Here is a 9,151-nt window from a genome sequence, read left to right as displayed (position 1 = left end):
ATACCGGCTTCAGTGATATGTTACCTTATGACATGAAATTTTCACGGCTTCTGAATTTTTCCCCTTTTGTTTTTTAATCGCGATAATTTGATGCTGCAGAATAGAAAAGATGTGTGTTCATTAGAAGGGCATTTTAACAATACTCACACCCTCAGAAACAGTGTTGCGAGTTATTGTCTTTTAAAAGTCTCGAAATTTCGTTGGTGCGTGAATGGGGTAAGTTGCTGAACACACAGGAAGACCTAAGGTCTCTGTGCGTGGGTGAATGACGTGGATTCCCCTTTGTTAATTACACTTGGATCAATTACTTTTAGAAAGGAAATATAAATAAATAAATGATCTGCTATAATAAGAGTTTTATCAACTATAAATAAAAAAAGGCAAACAACGTATCGTGATAACGTAAAACCTCCGGTAGAGAACTCTAAAAAAAAAAAACAACAGTGGGTAAAAATATATAGCTTCATTATGAAGTAGGGGTACTTTGATAGAAAGACTGTAATTGTCACAGAATTGAAATATTTATTTTGATTTGCCGTCACTGTGGTTTGTTTGGCCTTGCTAACGGTAATTATTTCCCACGTTCGTCAGTCCAATTTATTCACGGACACAGCGAGGTTTGTTTATACTGTACTTATTTTTTTCAATATGTAATTGTTTTTTAATCTTTTTATCTCAACGGGTCAATGCGATTAACAGTTTTTTTTATAGCATTATCACACTAAAAAGAAGTCCACAGGAGGTATGGAAGATCGCTTTTCAAAGTTACTGTTTTTGAATGTAATTTAAAAGACTCCGCAATATTCATTCAACAGCTTTGCTGTTTCAACACGGGGAAAAACATCAGGCCTTACATAAACGCAAAATAATGTATCTACCTACAACCTACCTACGAAATGTTAAATCTTAAGAGTTGAATAAAGAAAAATGCCTGCTTTCCATGATTGCCGTGTATTGTTCAAAGACATCAATACAGCTGAACTTGCCAAAGAAATGAATATAAAATGCAGAACGATCTATCAATGTTAAAGTGTCCTTTAATAGCGAAACCTAAGCTTTGACATAATATTGTTCTTTTACCAAAAGAAGAACCATTACCTCTCGTTAGCTTCCATAAATCTTAGAAAATAACAACCGGATATCGGAGATAAATTAGTAAATCTTGGCAGCTTGTTCCTGTCATTATATTCAACCACCATTTCTTTTTTCATGATCATATTGTACTCAAAATCAAAACGAGGCGGCTGTGTCGGAGTTTAGACCCCCACCAAATTACTCCCTTTTGGGGGGTGGGGCGGAGGTAGGCCGGTTTTTCCGGAGAACTTTAGAAAGAGCTTTCGATCCGGAAGGGCAATCGGTAATGCGTGGGACAGTTAAAAAGTACAAAACGACTGGGTGTCAATCAGTTATTAGTCGTGCCTGAACAGAATTACGTATGAAAATCTTTTGACAATTCACGCGTTCGTATTTTCCAAAACAACGTAGAATGCATCTCTTGTTAATTAATCCCTTGTCCTCCAAGCAAATTGCGTATAAAACTGTAGCTTCGGTATCTTTCGTGCACAAAGCTGTCTAGACTCTTGAACAACAGCTCTCATAAGCAACCGTCCCCCTTCAGTGAAAGTTTTCACGCATTTGATCTCATTCCACATCTGCGTTTGGAACTGGTAGGTAACAATTTCTTGTAAGCTGTCGTCGCATGTGTAATGTCACAGTTATTTGGCTCATGAATGTAGCCACTCTCTGCTCAAGCAACACTGTAATTCCTCACTTCGCTGTGACAAGTTCAACCAGCTGATTTTATTGCGAAATTTTTTTGCGATTCTTTAAGCTTTCGCGTCCTCTTATGAGGGTGGCTGTGCGTGCGATATTGCCTTGCGCTGTTGACGCGACCGCATTCTTCCGCTTGTGTGCGCAAAAACTTGGCCACGAAAGATTTAACCTTATGAGAGGAAACGTTAATTCACAATTGAAAACAGTAAAGGGAACGTGTTCTGCAACTGAAACTCTCTTCCTGGTAGAATTTTCCAGGAAAGCGACTACGAAAGAGCAAACTATTTTCGTGAAATCTCTTTTTACATGGAACGCCTTTGTATAATCGTTGTCGTGAATTTTAACTTTAAAATAAAAATGGCTTTACTGCCATTGCTACGTTTCACTTTTCCAGATTTTCTTTTTTTGTTCGTTTCATCAGGGCAATACAAATAAGTAGCACTGCAGAAAATAGAAATAATAAAGTGAATAAATAGAATAGAATGTCTGCTTGAACCAAAAACAAACGGCCGAAAGGCTGAAATTACGGCATTGTATCTCTAATACCCTCGAGGGTGGAAAAAATAAAGAAGAGTGGATTATAAAAATGATCTAGTTCCAAATAAATTCACCCTAAAATTTTGCAGCGAAGTAATCACTGTTTGAAACTGACTCAGTGTTGGGGCGAGCGCATTTTACAGATAACCCGCTAGTCATGGAATTCGTGGGCTCGGTGATTTTCACGCCCAAAATAACCCACTTATCGTCCGCTGGAACTCACTAAAATCTGGACAAACCAGTTCGCAATCGATCGGCCTAGAAGTTTTGCGACGTTTCTACTGAATTCAATTTGCGTTCTATTTTTTTCTTTTAATGAGAATTGGCACGAACTTTCAATGAGCAACCTAGCGTGCAGTAAAAGAATATGACTTCATGCTTCAACTGGCTCTAACAATGGGCAGTCCATTATTCCACACTGCATCAATTGTGTTCAGGGTTCTTACCAGTTTTGAAAGAAGTATGAATAAGCTTTACAACTTCATTAGCTGTCGAGAGTTCTCCGCCCGCAAATTAAATAAATCCTTGCACAATGAGTCTTTGTATAAAGAACGCTGGAATTTTAGCACTTCAAATCCGTGCGAGCACGGTTGATTTATTTTGGAACAATCAGTAGCTGGGGCATTTACACACGGATAAGTTGGTTTCCTAGGCACGTACTAAGATCAAGTTGTTCAGATTCCCCCATGAAACTGAACGCAAATTTGTTTTATCAGGTCGTTTTTCTGTAGTTTGGCTTGTTTCTTTTTCTATGCAAAGCTTGCAGCTCTTTGAGTGCTGTGACTCTAGGAATCATACACCCCCTTCATTTCTCCGCCCCCTTATTAGCTGATTGTGTCGTCCTAGTCGTTAAGTTTTTCGTGATTAGTTTCTCGTGATTGTATGCTCGAATTTCCTGTGTGGAGTCATTATCGAGCCTTTCTCCGCCTTTTCATTACAAATTTATTGCGCCTCAACTTCAAAACAGGAGATCGTTAAGCGGCTGAATACGATCTAGTAGGTGTCAATTGCATGATTCATGCCATGCCTAAGTGTCAAAAGAGTGCTATGATTAATACGAGCTTGAGCGCAACACGGTGCAGAGAACAAGCCAATCTCATTGACACCAAACAAAGAAACGGAACTTGTTGTTTTCTATAATCGGAAATGGCGCCCGCTGTGGTTTTCAAGCCCTTGTTGTGCATCTTTCACCAGATCCCCTGTGGAAGATTTAAGTGTTGCTCGGCCTAGCTGCACGCTCATCTACCAAGCTTTGGCCAGCGAGATCCGGCCGTTGACCTTCGAACAAGTCTTCACCGAGTAAATATTTTCTCCTAAAAGCAACAAACGTGATTGAACGATCAATTCGCACGTCGGCCTGTCAAGTGATCTTTTGTGAAAAGTTTACACTTGTAAGTGACTGTAAATGATTTGCATGTAATCACTGAAGAACCCTAACACGTCTTCCAAAATTTCCATTTCGCCAGCTCATACTTACAAAAAAATTCGATTTTTCAACGTTTTCCAAAGCATTTCCTTCCCAAATCCGAGGTAAGTGCACTTCAACACCATGTAACATTTTATATTTTCGCTTGAGTTTATCGTACCTCGTTAGAGTCTAATATCATAAAGTTTTTAATTCGCATCTCTACTAGTGACAAAGTTACATTCCTTTGATATTGGAACTGTTTAGAATCATGCATATAACGAGACTTGATTCTCTAAATCTACTTCATTTGCTTCAGATACTCTCCAGCTCTGTTTAAAGATGTGTTTTACCACCACGTGCTGCTACCTCTGGGCGATAATTTTTTTCCTCTCACACCCTTCGCTGCCTCTGGCAAATCGACATACCTCAAGCGGAAACAGGAATCCACTTTCAGCTGAAAAGCCCTCGCCAAGTAAAGGGAGTCCGCTGATTCCTGCAGAGGAGGCTGCATTTTGCAATGGTCCTAGATTGGCGATTTTGCCCCCTAGCGTAACTCTACCAAAATCTCTGTGGTCTGTGCGCGCTATGATGTTTTTGCAAATTCTAACCGACGGCACGATAAATGGTACTCTGGAATGGAATCAATATGGTGAGTATACCCATTTTTACAATTTTTCTTCATCAATTTTTACTCATTTGACATGTACTCTGCTCGGTAACTCTTTCATCGATTCGTCAGCCTTTCAACTTAACTGAATAATCGCAGAACTGAAGGACAATTTTCCCGCTTTATACAGGCAAAGCGCGCGCGTTCGATATATGAACTAGGTAACGGTATCTATGTGTTTATTAAACTAAAGCTTAATTTCTGGACTAACGCGCGCTGAAACTAATTGCATAAGCACGCTCTTTAGGGAAATGTTTTGTACTTACTTACATGTATTTTTTTCTCCCTCGTTGCACTGCATGTGTGCCCTTTAGTGTGTTTAGTTGTTTATTGTAGCCCTACGGACTAGAAGCTTCAACTTAGAAAAAGAAATCAACCGGGGATCCGAGTTTTTACGCATTTCGCTGCATGGTCCCTCAGCGTGTGTCTTTTCTCACCCAGGGTGAGGCAAAGAAACTTGACTGGATAGATCTGAAACAAGAAGATCCCTTAGACAGCTAATTTACGCATTACTACATTCATTCTATTCATCACTGTGTAGATTTATTCTCGAGCCTGATTATCAAAGCATTTTTCAAAGCAGTTGATTTTACTGAAAGGATAAAGGACGGACACATCATTTTCTTGTTTTATTCCGGCGCAAAAGACTATTTGAATAGCAACTGCGTCTTTAGAAGATCATCAATAAGTTCTAAAACGTAAAAACAAACATAATTAATGGCTTTTCGTCACATTTTAATCAACAATATCCAACTATCGGTTTCTTTGTCGTTGGTATTTGTTAATGTAAGTTACAAGTAAACAATTCAGCATAATGTGTTACGTGTGACGTATGTAGGCTACATAAGCGAATGAAATTAAAAGGTCAGCTTCCGTCTAAAAAAATAAGATATAACATATCATTTACCGTGCCATGCATTTAAATTCCTTCTAAACTACATCATAACAAGAGTAAAACATTTAAATGAGATTATCTAGCAAGGGAGGCATATTTCTGATATTTTAGCTTTCCTTTAAATGGATTTCCTGTAGCGCTGCTTAACCCTCAAAAACTCGGCTACTTGTATCAGACAAAATAGTTTTAATTTTTCAGTCGATATATGGATAAAATCCTAGAGTATAACCTTCAAAAGAAAGTACTTGAGCAGTGCTTTGCTTTAAACTGTTTGTTTTTCACACTTTTCAAGGCGAAAACTTTTCCATGGTAAAGTTTTTGAAGTTGCTTTAAAATACTTACGCATATTTAACAAGTATTGAATGCCGCTTTGAGGCGTAGCTTTAAAACGATAATTAAAAAACAGCGCTGGAATGAATATTTAAATTGAATTAAGGAGAGTGGGGATGACAAGAACATTTATATCCGTCTAAGTATTTTTTTTTTACTTAAAATAAGCAAAATATCCATTGTTTACCTGTCCGCGTTTTTTTTTTATAATGTTGGATGTTATACCTCAAGCTACTCTATACTTTCAATTTTTAACTTTCTTTAATCAGTACGTTGCATTGAAGGGAGACGGTCGCTGGCCTACATAAGATTAACGAATCATGGCTAAATAGATCTGTAAAGTAACTGAACCGAGAGGATAGGTGCTAATGTAGGGTGTTTCGACTCGTGCTGTTCCCTTGAGCAACGCGCAGTATAGAATGGTTTGTGATTTGAAAATGGCGCACTGGCGGTGCTGGCTAAAACAATTGATTCTTATTCGACCATTTCAGCCGGTGGCATGCTGTTTGCTGTGCAGTCCCAACGCTTGTTGAAGTCACGGAGAATAAACTATCAACTAACATTTTCAATATTTAATTATATTGAGCTTTTACCCTGCCATTTTTTTGTTGCTGTTAAAAAAGGCACACGAGCTGCTCTCGTGCTTTCTACAGCTTCGCCAAATTCATCGCTGAGTTTAAAGGCATGCACCATCAAACGGAGGGTAAATATGTACGAAAATGGTCCGCTTATACCAAAGAAAACTCGGTATTGCATTTACCAAGACAGACAGATCAATGAAGGTTATTTCATGTCCTGAGCCACTTAGTCCAAGTGGATACACAGGATGGTATATTGGATTTTACGTTGATTCGACAAGTTCAAGTTTAAGTACTTTAGCACACAGCACGAACAGTCACGTTCGTCCACCGTTAAGCTGAAGGACTTCAACTCTCAAGATGATCTAGGATTTCTTCCCCAGTTGCTATTTAGATTGATCTCAAGTTGTTCGAAGGGTTTTTAAAGGTGATTAAGAAGCTTTGGTTTCTTTAATGCGTCTGAAAAGGTTTAAAAGCTCCTTACCGACCGCTATAAGCTCGCGTGCTCATGATAAGAATCAATTTAACTCGAGTAGAAGATCATTAGTTTTATTATCTAAAGCACCGCTAACATTTCATGCACTTAAGCAGCTACAATATATTTTAATCTGATCTCAGATTCATCTGGGACCGATGTAAACTTATTTTTACTTAAAAGCGCGCGAGAAGCTGAGTTGCCAAACAAAAACCCAAACTGATTGCATCGCTAAAAGGAAATTTTAACAGTTATTCTGATTGGCTAGAGCGAGACGCACCTCATAGACTGCGGATCACGTGACGAAGTTTACAAACAGATTTCAACTAAATATTAGATTTCAAAAAATGCAAAACCAATGTAACCTAACAATAGCTCATAATAGCGATTTATAATTTTGTAGTGTCACTTTGAAGATTTTTATCGCTGAAAACGTTAAAATGATAGTACATAGTATCTTTGGCTGCGGATGACCAGGGTTGAAATGGAAGGAAAAAAGGCCAATCATTTCAAGTTCTTCCAGTTTATTTTGGAGTAATCCCCAAAAATAACTGATTAAAGGTTGTTCTACCCAGAAGAAATCACTTAATATTTTCTTCTCAGTGCTCTATGAGTAATTTGCTGTTAGCGAAAAGGTACTAGTTGTCAAATATTAGAGCAGTTTGCACCACAACACAGAGAAATCCCCATAGCGCTGCCCCTGTAAGTGGCCTACTGATCCATTCTTTGCCTTTCTTTCTTTTAGCCGATTTAAATATTGAGGTAGTTGGCAACTGTATGGTGCGAATCAAAGGTGTTGCTAGTCAGCGGTATCTCGTCATGGAGGAAAATGGCACGCTCAGCAGTAAGGTGTGTACATCATGTAATTAGCGTGAATGTGTTTTCTTTTCCCACTGTTTATGGATTTCCACATAAAGTCTTGTCATGTATAATTAAGAGGTAACGAGTAAGAAGAGAATCATCAGATCATGTATTGATATTGAAATTTTGATGTACAAACTGAAGATTTTTAAAGCCCTTACAGTTAACATAAAATTCTCAATAGATATTCTACTTGTTGGGGGGAACTTGATTAAGATCTATTAAGACACTGTTAAGACCAAACTGCTTCAAAAAAAGAAATCAAATAAGTCGGGGTATTTTTTAGAGCCTTCAAGAACACAGTATCGGATCTGTAAACGCTAAGACTCTTATGCCTTCTCTCGACAGGCTTGGTTATTAATAACAGTTTGTGGTGCATTGGGATGTGTTTTATATTTCAGTTGCGCGTTCTAGTTTCCACAGGGGACAGCCCGGAAACGATTCATTTTCGTAGATATCTGTTCGAATAGATAATCTAAAGTTTTCGTCGGAAAAATTTCAGCTCAAAATATCGTAACACTGGAAATCTAATCCCTTTCGTTTTCGAAGGGAAATGCGAAAAAAGGTCAGCTAGCATTTCTGTATATAAAGCCAAGAACAGGAAGTTAATTTTGGGAACAAGATTCCTTTTCCTATAACTTTCTGCAAATTAAATTCCAAACAGACCAAACTGTATTTGCTTACACAAATACGTCTTTAAAAGGACACAAAATGTTCTGGGAACGCAGCAGACATTTTAAGTTTACACTTATTGTTTTGACTCCTTTCAGGCCACACCAGACAAAAAGAAATCCTTTTTCAGAGTTCAGCTACCGACGGACTTCTATGCTTTCAAAAATGGCAACCATTTTATTGCGTTCAAACATGGAGGCAGAATCAAGAAGATCAGAGCCAACAGAAATGGTCGGAGCAACCGAAAAAGCACTCGGTTTGTATTAATCGATCCACCGAACCACACACGAGCGGTGGCATCCGAGAGTGACTCGAAAAAGCTTCTCGGGGTTGGCTTACGGCGGCGCTGAAATAACCTTAGCTGCTGTTGTAAGGAGAAACATCATCAAAACTTTGTATTTGTCCGAGGACTGGCTTGAAATCAGAAGAGCTTGCTATTTAACCCCATCCATACCAGAAAAGATAACTAGATATGATGAAGCAGCTTTTGAACTCGAAAATATTACTATTCAAACAAAACCCCTACTGTATTTAAGGTTCAAAGTAGTTGGATTGTTTCAAATCTTACACACATTCAGTTGTTATTGAGTTATATTTTCTAGTTGTTAAGCTTATCGAGAAGGTTTGATGTGCAAGATTTTCGAATTCTAGAACAGAGTTGATAACTTTAACCTAACTTATGTATAAGTCAAATTGTCGCACTGGTGTTTCGTGGCCTAACTCACAATTTGCTCGCAAAGAAAGATATCTGCTGTACAGTGTTAGCTTTTCGCAGAGTTAAAACGCCAGACAAAGAGTATGCTTTATTTAAAAACACAGTTAATCGTCAGGATACAATGTTTTACTGTAGATGACGTTTGGAAATGATGCTTTATTTATAACATAGCTGTAAAAACTAACCGTAAATCAGATAAAGAAAGTAGTGTTGTACATAAACTATTGTGGAATAACGAAA

General features: G+C 38.1%; 1 protein-coding gene across 5 annotated transcripts; it reads left to right on the top strand.

The window, feature by feature from the left end:
* Nucleotides 1–1,514: 1,514 nt before the first annotated feature.
* LOC146472078 (fibroblast growth factor 2-like) lies at nt 1,515–9,151 on the top strand. 5 transcript variants are annotated; one of them, XM_085120611.1, is made up of 5 exons: nt 3,341–3,701; nt 3,777–3,840; nt 4,035–4,367; nt 7,409–7,512; nt 8,295–9,151. In XM_085120611.1, the coding sequence occupies exons 3-5, from the start codon at nt 4,058–4,060 to the stop codon at nt 8,544–8,546; spliced, it is 666 nt and encodes a 221-aa protein (XP_084976737.1). In that variant the 5' UTR covers nt 3,341–3,701; nt 3,777–3,840; nt 4,035–4,057; the 3' UTR covers nt 8,547–9,151. The 5 variants fall into 5 exon arrangements, with proteins under 5 accessions (XP_084976738.1, XP_084976740.1, XP_084976737.1 ...); XM_085120612.1 differs by lacking the exons at nt 3,341–3,701; nt 3,777–3,840 and adding an exon at nt 1,515–1,667; XM_085120614.1 differs by lacking the exons at nt 3,341–3,701; nt 3,777–3,840 and adding an exon at nt 3,112–3,306.

This window comes from Pavona decussata, unplaced genomic scaffold (assembly GCF_977016875.1).
Source record: "Pavona decussata unplaced genomic scaffold, jaPavDecu1.1 SCAFFOLD_102, whole genome shotgun sequence".
Taxonomy (NCBI): domain Eukaryota; kingdom Metazoa; phylum Cnidaria; class Anthozoa; order Scleractinia; family Agariciidae; genus Pavona; species Pavona decussata.
This window is presented reverse-complemented; position numbering and strand designations above follow the sequence as displayed.

Bases quoted from the DNA above. Each gene is read 5' to 3' on its own strand.
- LOC146472078 (XM_085120612.1), top strand. From the start codon at position 4,058: ATGTGTTTTACCACCACGTGCTGCTACCTCTGGGCGATAATTTTTTTC. The intron at 4,368-7,408 runs GTGAGTATACCC...TCTTTCTTTTAG, and splicing joins TCTGGAATGGAATCAATATG to CCGATTTAAATATTGAGGTA. The intron at 7,513-8,294 runs GTGTGTACATCA...GACTCCTTTCAG, and splicing joins ATGGCACGCTCAGCAGTAAG to GCCACACCAGACAAAAAGAA.